Source organism: Mastomys coucha, unplaced genomic scaffold (assembly GCF_008632895.1).
Source record: "Mastomys coucha isolate ucsf_1 unplaced genomic scaffold, UCSF_Mcou_1 pScaffold18, whole genome shotgun sequence".
Lineage (NCBI taxonomy): Eukaryota > Metazoa > Chordata > Mammalia > Rodentia > Muridae > Mastomys > Mastomys coucha.
Window position 1 is genome coordinate 90,915,150 of NW_022196900.1, and position 15,448 is coordinate 90,930,597.

The 15,448-nt window shown below is 52.8% G+C and overlaps 1 protein-coding gene across 1 annotated transcript in view; it reads right to left on the bottom strand.

Moving 5' to 3' along the window:
* The window catches only part of Man1c1 (mannosidase alpha class 1C member 1), a 139,778-nt gene that overhangs the window by 7,986 nt on the left and 116,344 nt on the right, over positions 1 to 15,448 (bottom strand). The window contains exons 5-8 of the mRNA XM_031379030.1: positions 14,822 to 14,916; positions 11,015 to 11,132; positions 8,614 to 8,707; positions 6,328 to 6,443 (exon numbers count right to left, since the gene is read on the bottom strand). Of these exons, the coding sequence (XP_031234890.1) occupies positions 6,328 to 6,443; positions 8,614 to 8,707; positions 11,015 to 11,132; positions 14,822 to 14,916 (423 nt within the window). The remainder of the gene's footprint in view (positions 1 to 6,327; positions 6,444 to 8,613; positions 8,708 to 11,014; positions 11,133 to 14,821; positions 14,917 to 15,448) is intronic.

Below are 15,448 nucleotides of genomic sequence, written 5' to 3' on the forward strand. Positions count from 1 at the left end.
AAAAAAAAAAAAAAAAAAAAAAAAAAAAAAAGGAACACTTAGAAAAATCTTTACAACGGGGATCAGTGTGCAAACCTGTCCACCTGAGTCAGATTCCCAGATGAACCGATGAAGCCTCTCCTCTCCTCTGCCTGCACCGTCCGTGTCCGCATCCGCTAGAAGGGCTTAGCCTGAAGGCTGCTGGCCCAGCTTCCCTGTGTCTCACCAGGAAAGAAGCCCTGCTCTGTCCAGGGTTTCAGCAGCGCTTTCTCCATGCTAGCTGTGAGAGGATCCGCTCACATCACCCACTGGAGCCCTGCTCCTGCTGCAAGCGCCACAGGCTCCCTTCAGAAGAAAGGGGCTCCTAAGAAATGACTCATGATGTTGGGGTGCCTTCTGCTCCCTGCTGATAGTTCCAGGAACTCTGACGCTGATGCTCTCCACAGGGCCCAAAGCTGGCCTCCATAGGCCCGAGTCCTGATTTTAACTGTGGACCCATACGGACATTGCTGGGCCTCTGCCTCCAGTCTACTCTGTTTGTTTCTTTGTTTGTTTTTTGAGACAGGGTTTCTCTGTATAGTCCTGGCTGTCCTGGAACTCACTCTGTAGACCAGGCTGGTCTCAAACTCAGAAATCTGCCTGTCTCTGCCTCCCAAGTGCTGGGATTAAAGGCGTGCGCCACCACTGCCCAGCTTCCAGTCTACTCTTAAACGAATTGGATCTCATCACAGGCCTTTGCATAACCTCAATAGATCCTTGGTAGGAAGGGCTCGCTAGACCTCAAACGCACCCTGATCTGGCCCCCAAGGTGTGACTGATTTTCTAGACTGACTCCTGGGCCCACATTCTGTGAGTTCAAATCTCTTCTATCAGTTCTGCTGTGTGGCACTGGGCAAGTTACACGCTCTCTCTGTGCCGTCTCAGCTTTGTCTCTTTGCGTCAGAGTCTCCAACAAATGCTGCCCACGAGTTTTCTGCAGCCTGTCCCCTGCTCTCAACCCACATCCCTTCCCAGCCTCATTGGGCTTTTCCTATTCATGCCCCCCTCTGGATATACCAAGAGGGCCAGAGTCCTTTTTGGGTCAGAGGCCTGGGACACAGCAGCACAGGGGATGGGCCCATCAGTAGGTGCTGAGATTCTAATGCACATAGGAAATGGCGGTGATCAGCAGACACTTGGGGATCAAAGTGTGGACGCTCTGCTTTGCAGAGCAAGGCCAGAGGTCTCTTGCCTCTGGCTGTGTATGTCCCATCCTGCATTCTGAGCCCTGGAAGGCCTCCTGCAGCACGCTGTGGTCCTTGGAGAAGGGAGGAGGTTGAGCCTCTCACTCCTACTTCCCGGCTCTCCATTTGGAGCATGATTACATACAATGCATCCCGCCCATTATCTGAGTGTCGCTTGGCATGGCCGCCAGCCACCAGCCAGGGCCTGGCTCACGGAGACGGGGCTGGCTTCTGGATCCACATTTCCTTTTCCTCCCCTGTCAGGACCAGGACTGGGGGCTTGGCTGCAGGACCCTCACTGGGTGGCAGATGGGAAAAGGCAGATGAGGCCTTGCTAGGGCATCAGCTCCACGTGGGGAACGAGCTGAGGCCTGGAGAGTCACCAGCTGCTAGGCGGGCTTGCTCCGGGTTCAGCACTGGCTCCTGGGTGGAATGGGGGTCCCAGCAGCTGCTCTATGAAGGGTCACTGTAGGAGGTGGGCATCTAGATGAGTCCAGGGTCCCAGAACCTTATCCATGTGTGGGATGTGAGGAAACAGATACACGGGGAGAAGTCAGGATGCCATGTCTCGGGGCTGGGAAACACCATCTTCTAGACTCCCTGCACACGCTGTGTCACTGCCTCTCTGAGAAGGTACAGTTCAGTGTCCCCGACAATGACAGAGACAAGCACAGGTAAAGACAGTCGTGCCAAGCTTCCTTCTCTCTGTGTGTTCCCATGTGCAAGCTCATGTGTGCACAGGCACACGTGTGGGTACGCTTGTAATGTGTGCACATATGTGTGGAGGCCAGGGGCCAGCCACAGACAGTTCTCAAGAGCTGTCCACCTTGGTTGGTTTGTTTGTTTGTTTTGTCTTGTTTTTTCAAGACATGTTTTTTTTTCCATGGGACTCACTCTGTAGACCAGGATGGCCTTTAACTTAGGGATCCCCCTGCCTCTGCTTTCCAAGTGCTGGGATTAAAGGTATGAACCACCACTGACTGGCTTCATTTTGTTTTTTTAGAGATAGGGTCTCTCACTGGGATCTGGGGCTTGTTGATTAAACTCCCCCCACAGGACCCCCATCTCTGCCTCCCAGCTCTGAGATTACGAATGTATGCTTGGCTCTTTATGTAGGGTCTGGGGAGGAACTTGGGTCCTTGCCCTTGTGAAGCAAGCATTTTACAGACTGAAACATCTCCTTAGCTCTAACTAAAGCCCGAGTGAGATGCAGGCTCTGGGTGGGGTGTCTGCGCGAGGCTCGAGCACCAGACGTGGTACAGGAGGGCTGAGTGTGGTGGCTGTGAGGGGTGTCTGGGTATCTTAGAGCCACTTCAGTTTTCTACAGACTCACTCGGCTCATCTGTAGAATGGGAATACAAGCTCACAGGATGCTGGTAGAGCCTGAAGGAAAAGGCGCTGTGACCTGGCTTGGTGCCTGTCCCAGCCAGTTCCTTCTTATGCTTCTTAGGAAGTCCACCCAAGTCCAGGGACCCAAGCGACTTGAAGCCAGCCGGTGCAAGCAGAAACAGGCAGGCCTCTGCTTCCGCCTTGACTCTAGCTGTGGCATAGCTAGGACTTTTCCAGTCTCAATTTCATTATCTTTAAGGTGGAGCTAACATGGGGACTTAAGACCTCTAGAGGAGGTCACAGTGATGAGATCTTCCTCAGCTTCCTGAAGTGTCCTCTTATGACGTTCAAGGGCGTGTCTACGAGGTACCCGAACCCTCCCACTCACCCCAACGGACACAGGTTAAACTTTCAGGTTATCAGCCCTGGCTGCACAGGGATCCCTGAGAAGCTCCAGAGAGCCATCTCGGGGTCACCCCAAGGTCCTGGCACCATTGCTGGGCTGCAGCCTGAGAAGGGAGACTGATTCTCCTCAGCAAGTCCAACACGCCAGCCAGGCTGAGGACCACTCGAATATTCTTCAAAGCCTCAGACCTGCCAGAGACCTGTCCTTCACTCAGGGTCCGCAGCCCCAGGCTCCTTACAGGAGATCAAATGTGAGAACTGAGTTCTCTCTACTCAGCCGTGCTCTCTGAGGCTCCCAGACTGCCTAAATAATTCATGGTCATCTCTCCCCCTTGAAGCTGCAACCACAGTGTGCCCTAAGGGCCGGGAGTCAGTGCTCTAGTTAACTTTGTGTTTACTCTGCAGAGAGCAGCAGGAAGAGAAGAGCCTAATCTTCTGACAGAGGACACTGGCCAAAGCCAAGGGCAGACGGGGCCATGGCGAAGTGAGCTGAGCTGCACTGTTTTCGTGACATGGAGCCTGGCACCAGGGAGCCAGGCAGAGAAATCTCACCCGAGATCTCCAAACGCACAGTTTAAGAGGTCCACGGCTCTAGGTGTCCCCTTCAGTGTGCTTCTGTGAGCACTCTCATTATTTCCGGGCAGACTCATACCATCAAGTGGTGCTTAGAGACCATCCATCTCTCCATCCATGCATCCATCCACGTATTCACACCAATCTACCCCTCCCCCACTATATCCATCTATCTGCTCACATCAATTCACCAACATCCACTCACCTATTCACCAATCCATCCACCCATGCATAGCTAATGTGCCATCCACCCATCAGCTCATCCATGCATGGATACACTCATTCAACTGTTCCCATCAATCTGTCATCCACATATCCACTGGTCCAGCTCTCTACCCACCCCCCAGTCACACACCAACTCACACACACATCTGCTCGATCGTTTGAACTGTTCATATCAATCCACTCATGCATCCACCCACTCATACACCTACCAGTCCATGCATCCATTTGTCCATCCTTTCCATCTGTCTGTCAGGATGCCCATACCAGTCGCACTGTGCCTGCCTGGATGCTGCCATGCTCCTGCCTTGATGATAATGGACTGAACCTCTGAACCTGTAAGCCAGCACCAATTAAATGTTGTCCTTATAAGAGTTGCCTTGGTCATGGTATCTGTTCACAGCAGTAAAACCCTAAGACACCACCCACCCACTCATCCATCCATCCACTCAACTATTCACATCTGTCCACAATCTATATACCCACTCATATATCCATCCATCTATCTGTCAATCCATCTATCCATCAATCTGCAAACTCATCCATCCATCCTTCGATGCCTCAATGCAATTATTCACATCTATCTACCCGTACACCTAATCATCCATCCATCTATCCACCCACTCACCCACCCATCCACCAACCCACCCATCCATCCACTCACCCACCCATTCATCTACTCACCCACCCATCCATCCATCCATCCATCCACCCACCCACCCATCCACTCATCCATCCACCCACCCACCCACCCACCCATCCACCCAGTCACCCATCCACCCAGTCATGCACTCACTCTTCTTGTCCATCACTCTGCATCTACTCGTTCCTATAACGATTACCATGTGCCTACCATGTGCCAGTCTGTTTCAGGAGTGAGGCATATGGGGTAAACTCGGGGACCGGATTGTTAGTTCTAGAGAACTCATTCTGTATTTGGGGAAGATCAAATGTGTGCAAACAATCATTTCAGATTCTGTTACAAGTAAAGAAGAAAATAAGCCTGGGCATGTGATAGAGAGGCTGAAAGGTCAGATGAGCAAAGAGTTAGCCAGTCTAAAGGACCTGACCATTCAAATGGCATTCTGGGTAGAGAGGAACGTCCTGTGCATCTGAGGAGGCAGAGGAGCAAGAGGGATGTGATACACACAGTCCTGGGACTGGCAGGGTCCCCATCAGGTGGGACCGCACGGGTGAAGAAGGGGGCCATGGTTAACTCTAGGAGTAAGAAAAGCTAGCCAGGCAGTGGTGGCACACGCCTTTAATCCCAGCACTTGGAGGCAGAGGCAGGTGGATTTCTGAGTTTGAGGCCAGCCTGGTCTACAGAGTGAGTTCCAGGACAGCCAAGTCTACACAGAGAAATCCTGTCTCAAAAAAAAGAAAAGAAAAAAAGAAAAAGAGGAAGAGGCATCTCCTGCCCCGTGGCTGCTGTGTGGAGAACCGCTTTAGACACAGGGCAGAGGGGAAGGAAGGAGCTCACTTTAAAAGAACCTGGCGTTTCTGATCGAGGTGATTAGACAAAGATTCCAAGCAACTTCACAAGGAAACTGAGGCCCAAAGCCTGTCTCACGCTTTTTTCTTTTTTAGCGAGACTGTGATGGTGTATGCCTATAATCCTAGCACTTGTGGTAGACAGATCTCTGTGAGTTCAAGGCCAGCCTGGTCTATAGAGGGACTTCTGAGAGAGCCAGGGCTACACAGAAAAGCTCTGACTCAAAAAAAAAAAATGTACCTTTGATTTATGATTTTTACTTTATGTGTATGAGTGTTTTATCTGCATGTAATGTCTATGCACCATATGCATGCCTGGTGGCCAGGGAGCTCAGAGGATGGCACTGGATCCCACGGAACTGGAGTTACAGACAGTTGTGAGCCACCATATGGGTACTGGGAATTGAACCCAGATCCTCTGCAAGAGCAGCCAGTGCTCCTAACCACTGAGCCATCTCTCTGGCCCCTGAATGTGCTTCTTTGCCAGCTGGGTTTACCAGCATCCATAGCTCCAGCTACCCGACTCCCTTTTCCATTCTAAATTTTCCTCTCTTTGGGGGCACCCACCCCAGGCTCCCACTCCTCTTCACTCCACACTCCATGAATAGACCAGCAGTGACATTAACTCTGACAGTTCAGTGCCATGTGGCCGTGGGCAAGTGTCCTCTCTCTGAACCTCCCCTTGCACCCACATGCCGCCAGAGAGCACAAGAGCATGCTCCACACATCCTGAATGTCACTCTCTCCCCTGAAGTGTCACCTCTGCTTTACAGAGTGACTGCTGAAGATCACGCTTGGGAGCGCCCCGGGGGCTCCTGGCTGCCATCTGGGCTTTGGCACATTAGCTGAAGCCTAGAGACCCCCTGGGGGAGGACTTAAAGCTGAGCTCTCTAAAGCAGACTGTCACTTCCTATGAGATCTTGGACAAATGGCCTGACCTGCCTGAGCCTGAGTTTCTGAGCATGGGGAAGGGATGCACAGATGTCGGTAGAGCCTGGGGAGGCCTTCCTTGTCTCTCCCTGCCCACTCTGTGGCCACACCCAGCTCTCAGGGGCCCCAGGGGTGACAGCTGCCCAGTCAGCGGGCAGTGGGTGGCTTCACTTACCTCCAAAGCTTCATAGTACATATTTTTAGCCTCCGTATCTGTTTTGGCTGACATCAACCAGGACTTGATCAAATATTCATAAAAACTGTCCCCAAGTCCTCCGACTGAGACATGATCTGCAGGAAAAGATCACAAGGGGGGTTAGCACATTTGCCACTGGCTGGGTTCAAATGGTGACCTCCTTGGCCTGAGCTGGGCTTGGGGTGGAGCCAGCAGCATCCCTTCAGCTGCCGTCCAATCCCACTAGGGTAGGGTGAAGGGACTTGGTTGGGAACCAGGACATCTTGAGCCAAGTGTCCTGTATCCACACCCAGGGTCCTTGGGGTCATAGTTCATCTGACCTTAGCAGGATAATGACAGAGTACCCTGGTTATTAACTGTAAAGGGCCAGTTTATTCCTCTCTCCCCCCACACCTCTCTCTCTCTTTTTGTCCTGGAAGACCAGGGTGGCCTTCAACTCACAGAAATCCACCTGCCTTTGCCTCCCCAGAGCTGGGATTAAGGGTATGTGTTTTTTTAATTAAAAATGTATAACTGAATACTAGGAAATACACATGAATGTATATATATCCATATATGGATGCATGTTTGTGTGTGTCTTCATCTGGTGGCAGACAGTTCACAGGTATGACTGGTGTCTAACAAACCCAGCAGTGAATGCTGGGCCTTCCTAAAAGGCTTGGGAGCAAGAGTGGATCAATCGCAAGTTCAGAGCCCAGCCACAGAGGCACCTCAGGAAACCAAGTTGGTTTGTGTGGAGCAAGGCATTGGGAGCTGAAAGGGAGGGGCTGAGCTCCTCTCTGTCTGAGGATGGTGGGCCAGTGCTGCAGCTATGTGGTGTGTTTGTGTGATATGTATGTCGTTAACATGTATGTGTATTTCATGTGAGCTCTGTATTTGTTGTTTTGCACATGTGTTTTTGTGTATGCATGTGTCTGTGTGGTTTATGTGTTTGTATGTGGTGTGTATGTGCAGTATGTTTGTGTGTGTATGTGTGTGTGTATATATATATATATATATATATATATATATATATATATATATATATGGGGGGATCTGTGTGGCTTATGTCTGTGTACTTGTGTATGTGTATATGGTATGTTTGTATATATATGCATGGGTCTGTGTAGTGTATGTCCATGTGTATGCTGCAGTATGTGTGTTTGTGTTGGGCTGTGTGGTTTATATCTTTGTGTCTGGTGTGTATGTGTATATGTGTGGTGTGTTTGTGCATATGTGTGGGTCTATATGGCATACGGCTGTGTGTATGTATATGTGTGGTGTGTGCTTGGTGTGTTTGTGTATGGTGTGTGTGTGTGTGTGTGTGTGTGTGTGTGTGTTTGGAGCCCAGTGCATTATCCTGGCCAGATCTAAGCTATAGCAGAGGCTGGGTGGCCTGAGGAGTGGCCTTAACTCTTTCCCCTTCATCTGTCATTTCTGAGGTTGCAAATGATGTAACACACACACACACACACACACACACACACACACACACACACACAGTTCCTGCTGACTGACCACATGGCTGAACCTTTGAGACTCTCCCAGAGCCTGGCTCTTCCAGAGTGAGCGCAGCAGGTCTGGGTGACTGGTCAACCCTGTGTCCCACCTAGGTCTGTGGTAGGACTTGGGAGATCCCCGCAGGGGGTTGACAAAGTTGCTAGGTATGGAGCCACATACCTGTCATCTCAGTACTTGGGATTCAAAGCCAGCCTGGGCTACCTGAGACCTGTCTCAAAAAGTCTTTAAACAGCAGGGTGTTGGTGGTGCATGCCTTTAATCCCAGCACTCAGGAGGCAGAGGCAGGCAGGCAGGCAGGCAGATCTGTGAGTTCAAGGCCAGCCTAATCTATAGATGGAGCTCCAGAACAGCCTGGGCTAATTCTTTAATTGAAAAAGCTGAAAAGCCCAGGACTGATTCAAGGAAGTTTAAAATATAGTGGTGAGTGATTTTTAGATCACTGCCTAGTTTGGCCCCACCTAAAATTTTGTCTAAATCAAAGCTGGAGGTGGGAAGCTAGATCCAAGGGGTAGGAGGAGGTCCGGGGCCTTTCCTGCAGTCACTTCTGAGTGACAGCCAGCAGTGAGACATTCTGGATCGTGGAGGAGGGTGCACAGGCGCTGTGAGAGACAGAGGCTAAGAAGGCTGGGAGGAGTCAGGTACCCAGGTGTTGGCATATCCAGGGTGAATATGGGATACGGGTGAATCCAGGAGCCGGTGCCCGCCTGGACTCGGGAAGCCCGAATGGGAACCCATGGGAATTGAAGCCAAGAGGCCAGTACTTACGTTGCACCCAGTTCCCGCTCACTGGGCTGAGGAAGTTGGGGTAGAGGCCGAAGGGTTTGTCGATCTCCCTGAGGACCTTGCGGATATTTCTGACCTGTGAGAGACGCCAGGCACAGTCACTTTCCCCGAAGAAGCCACCGATTCCCCCCATGAGGATGGGTTAAAGCTTTCTGGTTGTGGGGGAGCCGGTGAAAGAGCCACAGGTTCTGTGTCTGCACGCAGAGCATGGTGGGATGTGGCCAAGGGCAGCCTGACTCACCATCCCTCTGCTGACTGCTCTGCCCAGAAGAGCCCTATCCCAGGCTGGCTACTTGCCAGTCCAACCCCTGTAGACCACTCTGGGGGAGGAGTTATAGATGAGTGGCGGTAGCTATCTTGTAAGCTACATTTCTTTTAAAGACAGGGTCTCATGTAGCTCAGGTTGACCTTGACCTCTTAATCTTCCAGCCACCACCCCGAGTGCTGGGGTCACAGACATGCATGACCATGTCCTATTTATGACTGCTATAGATCAAACCCAGGGCTTCGAGTATGCTAGGCAAACACCAAGCCAGTGTAAGTAGAGCTGGGGCATGAATCAGGTTGATCTGAGTCCCTGGACTGTCTACATTCCTTGTCCAGCATGAGAACAGCCATTGAGTCCAATACAGACCCAGAGTTCGAGGCAAGCACACAGTGGTACATGGCAAGAGAGGCTGGGCTTGCAGCCTCAGGGGTTGTACATGGTGGGAGGTGCAATGGAGAACTTTTCCTAGATGTCCTCTAGAACTGGACTCTCTGGGAGAACTAGTCTCTCTACTGCCCCGGCCCCTGCTCACAGATAAATTGATAAGGGGTGGCTGGGAATGTCAGCCTTCTTTTACCTCAGAGGCACTTGGCTTTGCCTCATTGGACCTCAAGTCCTTGTAAGACAACAGAGACCATGAGAGGGACAGGACGATTGTCGAGCCTGTCTTTAGCTCCCCTGTCCTGGTGGGACCCAGGGAAGCAGGCTATATTAGCTCTCCAGGAGGGGGCAGAACGCTGTAAAACTTTGACTGCTAATAATCGCCTCTGCGGGAGGCGTGACTAGGGGGGAACAAAAATAGCTGAAGTATGCAAATGGAGAGTGACAGAGGGACTGGGAGTCTGGAGCTGCAGCCTGCAGCCAGCTGTGCGCCAAGGCCCGCCCTGGGAAGAGAGAGGCTGAAAAGTTCCCGGCCCAATTCTCATCTTTCTCACTCACTAGCTGGCTGTCCCAGGCAGGTGACTCAGCCTCTCTGGATCTCAGTCCACTCTCAGTTAGACAGGGTTGGCAGAAAACACCCCTTCCCCAGCCATGCTCCGTCCCTCCCTCACCGGGGCTTAAGATAAAACATGCCCAGCACAAGGCCAGTGTGCACTCTTTCTGAGCTGGCCAGGGCGTCCCAGGGAAGTCCATCTGGAGCTCACTGAGAACAGAAAGCCAGGGCTGGGCAAACGGTCACAGAGCATGGCACTAGGCATAGACTCATCTGAGTGGTCATAGGACTCACAGGCCTCTGTTGGAGAGGTTGGTCGTACCCTGGATAGGTAAAGGTAGGAGCGGGAAGCTTGTTGTAAGTGTCTGTCCTGATGGATTCCACACAGAGGACAGACACAGTGGTCCCAAATCTAGTATTAAAGAACATTGGGCTTCATATGAATGTGCAGACTCTGGGGCCTGGGGCAAGCAAAGGCTTCCTTCCAGCCGTTTGGGGTGATGGTGTGTATATGTTTGGAGAACAACTGGTGGCCCAGGACGGCACCAGCAGGTAAGGTGTGAGACTATCTCAGAGAGACCCCCAAAGGTTGTTCTCAGGGGGGTCTGGAAGGGGCTGATGTGTACACTGACTTCTTTTGGATTCAGAATTAAATCTGAATCCAGATGTTCACTTGGGGATTGCCCAGGGCTGTAGCCCTTCTGGAGAGCTTCCCAGGTACGGGCCATCATCACCATTGGGCAATGGCCTGGATGTACCGTGGATGCACCCACGTAGCCTTGGGCGACCAAGGACAGCGTGGAGGGAGCAGCTCTGCCCGCCTGCTGCCAGCACGAGCCAGACAGCACCTGGGAGGAAAAGGCAGGGAGATCTCACATAGAGAGAAGCTTTATGTCCCTGGAAAGGGTACTCACACACCGCCTGTTCCTGCCAGTACGCAGAGCCTGGCTCTCAGTCACAGGCTCCAGATTTCACAGGCTCACAGATCTGCCACCAGCCCGTGCACCAGCACAAACCTCTCTGGCAGAGTTCTGGTGGCTTCTGTTCCCCTCCCTGCCACCTGGCGTTGGGCACGGTTGGTTCTCCCACTAGTTACTGCTCCCAGAGTGGTGGCTTGGGGACCTGTAAACCTCCACTGCAGACACCTGCCCCCTGTCCCTTGGAGTAGGGGCAAAATTCACCTTTTCTGCAAAGACCGGGTTGCCAGACAGTTCAGTGAGATGCAGGAATTCCAAGTGCAGGGATCCAAACTCGGCCAGGATGCTGCTGCTACCCGCCGTGGCCCAGCCCCAGCTACCGCTGAAAAGACATCAGCTGCGTCACCCTGCTGGCTCCTTGGCGGAGATCAGCAGCAGTTGTGGTACAGGGTGGTGCCTGCTATGCGCCAAGCACCTCGGCAAATCCTCCTGGGCCCCACTATGTGGGTGGCACCGAGGCTGGTGAGGGTGGGACCTGGTGAGGGTGGTCTGAGCCCACACCACAGTCTGCTCCTACCAAGCAGCCTCTATGATGTTTGGGGTGTTGTGACTGTGGTGAAATCTGCAGGTGACATTGACAGTGTGGCTGAGGAGCCCCCTAGCCCCCCCAGGATGCTCAATGATCATTTTTCAGAGACACCCCCCAGACACACACAGACTTTTGTCTGTCCTTTAATCCAATGTCCTTTAAGCCCCAGACTGGACTGCTGGACCCAAGGAAGCTGGAGCCTAGGAATGAAAGAAGTGGGGCCCTCATAGCCAAGGCTAGCCTCTCACGAACATGTCGGCCATGTTCTTGCCCTGTGCTTGCAGGAGGCTCTGATGTTCACTTCAGGGTCTAGTGCTATAGGAAGAAAATCCTCAGGGTCAGCATGTGAGTTATCTTCCCACTTCCCTTCTAGAGACAAAGGATCAGGCCCAGAGTCAGTCACTAATCTACGGGCAGCTGGGCCCAACTCTAAGCTGCACTGAGCCAGCCCCGTGGGAGGCCTCTGTCTGCATCACCCCATCCTGTGACGGAGAGCTTCCCGGATCTCTGCCTGCTATACCCTGGAACCAGAAGGTGCAGGGCACGGCGCTGGTCAGCTGGCACGCTCAGACAAGCCCTTGAATCCTGTGTGCCTCAGTTTCCATATCTGTATAACCGAATGAGGACAACCGCTTCCTGCCCTTGCCGCCCAGCCTCAGGCTTCTATGGGGGCAGAGTTAAGGATTGCTGTGGGCAAGAGGGCAGCCTCCTCTCCTCTCTGTGTCTGATTCCACACGCAAATCCTGATGACTTTCCCACAGGGTACTTAGGATTCCAAGGGGACAGGAATTCTGCAGAGAGTTAGTGTAAGACTGAGGCAGAGAGCAAGGTGCTGCAGCCACCTCCCCTTTGCGGGTCATGCGTGGCTGTGTCGCCTTTTGGGGGCTCCTCTGCTCTCCTGCTGCCTTGGAACCAACACTGTCTGCCTGTCTCCACAGATGGAGTTGATTTGGGAAGGCAGTGTGGGTGGGGAGGTGCCCGGGGCCCACACTTCTGCAGGCCCAAGGCCTCACTAGCCATTCTGAGCTCTGCCCTCGCCCAGCACTGATCTCTGGTGTTCTGGTGAGAAGAGGGAATCCTTTCAGGTAGCTCAGCCTCCCAGTTAGCTTTCTTTCTTTTAAGACAGTGTTTCACTATGTAGACCAGGCTATGCTGAAACTCACTCTGTAGACCAGGCTGGCCTTGAACTCAGAGATCTGCCTACCTCTGCCTCCAAAGTGCTGGGATTAAAGGCATGAATCATGCTTTTCCGGCCTCCAGTGAGTTCTGCCTTCACTGTCCACCACACAGGCTTCTTTGTTCTCTCTCCTGGCCCCCAGAGTGTGTGTGTGTGTGTGTGTGTGCACGCGCTCATGCTTGTGCGCTTTGTCCATCTCTGCCTAGTTACTGGCTTCCTCTATGTCCCAGACCAGGGGCCCCCAGGAGAGCCAACTGCTTTCCTAGATCTCAGCCTCCTCCTCCCGTAAACCAAGATGCTCAGCTTCGTGGAGCTATTGTGAGGCATCAATTATGCACGTGATCATCATCTTTATCAGTATGTAATTATGCATACGTAAGTGACAATATACTTCTGACGGAGCCAGGTGGCTTTGGTATCTTATTTTACTTTCACCCAACTCTATTAGCAGAGACTGTGATCTTCCTGTCATAGGTGGGAATACTTAGGCTCAGAGACGGGGAGGCACTTTTTCAAGGTCACACAGCAAGTGGTAGAACCGAATGTAAATCCTAGGTACTAAACGCACCCAGAGCATTCTGGAAAGTAGAGGGGTCCTCCGACTAGCTCTGTGAGCCACTGGGCCAACAGTAAGATCCGCACTCCTCTTCTATCCCCCACCCCCGCACAGGGGCTGCTCCACAGTACACCTTCCTTTCTTGGTTAACCTCCTGTGTGTGGTATAAGAATGACAGCCAGAGCTGAGTTCAAGTCCTAACTTTACTCGGGTTGCTGTGTGTCCTTGGGGATGTTACTGCACTTCTCTGAGCCTTGTTTTCTTTCTTGGCAAAAAGAGGTCCTTCCTGGTGGTTAGAAAGGAAAGTTCCTGTTGTGTGCTCACAGGGTGCCTGTGTGCTCAGCAGCTGCTAGGAATTATACAGACGTGTACACGCATGTTTAGAGGGAGAACACCCATGTAAACATACATCTGGATGACTGCAGGAGGCCATGTATGAATTTGAGAAGGGCATAACAATGGCCAGCTTGAATGTCGGAGCCCTTACTAGTGGCCTGGGCAGGAGTGTCTTGTGTGCCTGGATGGGACACAATCACTGTCTTAGGTAGCCAGTGGTCTCTGCAGGCCACAGCTGGCATTGGCTCTCCCATTATGCCTCCCCTGCAGAGGTGGGCACCCATCTCCACGCTGGGCAGTGCTGGGGCAGGGAGTTCATCCAGCCCGCTAGATGCCCGGGACCAGGCCTGCTGGAATATTACAGGAAGAGGAAGTGGGTCCAGCCCTTTGCCAGGGCATCTCTGAGGAGCGTTCTTGGTAGCGCGTGCTGCCGCATCCCTGTGACCCTCCCATTTTTAGCAGTTGTTTTTTTTTTCCCCCAGAATATGAAAGGGAGCAGTGCCAGGAAGGCCACACGTGCAGCTCTCGATGGTGAGCATGGAGCCTAAAAATAGCCACGCCTGGGGCCAGGAATCCTAGGGTCTGGATAGGACCAGGCTCACTGGGGGCCACAGGTGAAACGGGGGGATAGAGCTAAGGGAGGGGCACTGGGGGCTGTGCCCAGACCCGGCAGGTGGGTCGCTTTTGCCTTCATTCTTAGGATCAGTGTCTGTGGAGAAGTGTTCCGCAGCCAGGCCTGCGTGTGTGTTTCCGAGGTATCAAGTCGATGTGGAGGATGACTTCTGTCAGCCTCATGGCTGCTCTGGCCTCTGAGAGGACACTGGGAAGGCTTTACACCAGGGGGAGGTGACCTGGGGAGCATGGCGGGCAAAGCTACCAAGGCCCCAGGGCAGCCAGGGAGGGTGAGGCCCAGGAATTGCTGAGGGGCCTGGCCAGCACTCGTGTGAGGTACCCCAGATGAGTGCTCAGGTAGGACGGGGAGCATGTCCTACCTCAGCCTTTCTCAGTTCAAGGATGTCATGCACGCTCCAGAGAGCTGTGGGATCTACCTGGGAAGGCAGGGCCAACAGGTTCTATGTCAACACAACACTGGCAGCTGTTTGAAGGGGAACAAATGTCCCTCCTACCCTGAGACGGTCAAGCCTGGGTGGTTCAAACCCATAGACCTACACTTGGTAGCCAGTGCCTGTCCAGGGCAGTGTTTAGCGAAGGTCAGTTTTCATGTGCACAGAATAGGAACCATCCATCTGCGCCCCTCAGCTTCACATCTGCAAACATTCAAGTCAGATAAAACTGACTCGCTAGGACTCCGTTCTGTCTGCCACCTGTCCCTGGGCTTCCTCATCGGGGCCACAACTCAGGACACACAAATGCGGGTGGATCACGGTCACCAGTTCACAGGGGCCATCTCACCTTTTGAAGTTCACCACGCCCTTGGGGATGCCTGTTGGTGTGTTGAAGGCAGGCAGCAGTTTCTCACCCAGCTTGATGGCCTTCACTCGGAACACCTGCAGAAAAAGGTCAAAGGGCACTGAGTCTGAATTGAGTGGAGTGGTCATTCTAACCCAGTCAAGGCTGGGAGACAGGTCTGGGAAGAGGCGGTCTGCAGCGACAGAACCTGGCCTCCAGACAGCTGGGCTTTGTGGTTCTTACACCAGGCATTTCTCTCTGAGCATCAATTTCTGTGTTCATGAAATGCCTGGGTTGTTTCTCAGATGGTAGGGGGATGAAGGATTGTCATTGTGATCAGGTGACCTTGGGGACGGCAGGGGAAAGAAGTCAGTGTCACCTCCAAGTCCAGAGACAGACCCCACTGAGAAGGAGGTGCTGCTGGCATCAGCACTGCCTTCACCGAGCTGTGGGAGGCTGTAGGCTGTGGGAGGCTGTAGGCTGTGGGATGCTAGAGGCTGTGGGATGCTGGAGGCTGTGGGATGCTGGAGGCTGTGGGAGGCTGTAGGCTGTGGGAGGCTGTAGGCTGTGGGAGGCTGTAGGCTGTGGGAGGCTGTAGGCTGTGGGATGCTGGAGGCTGTGAGATGCTGG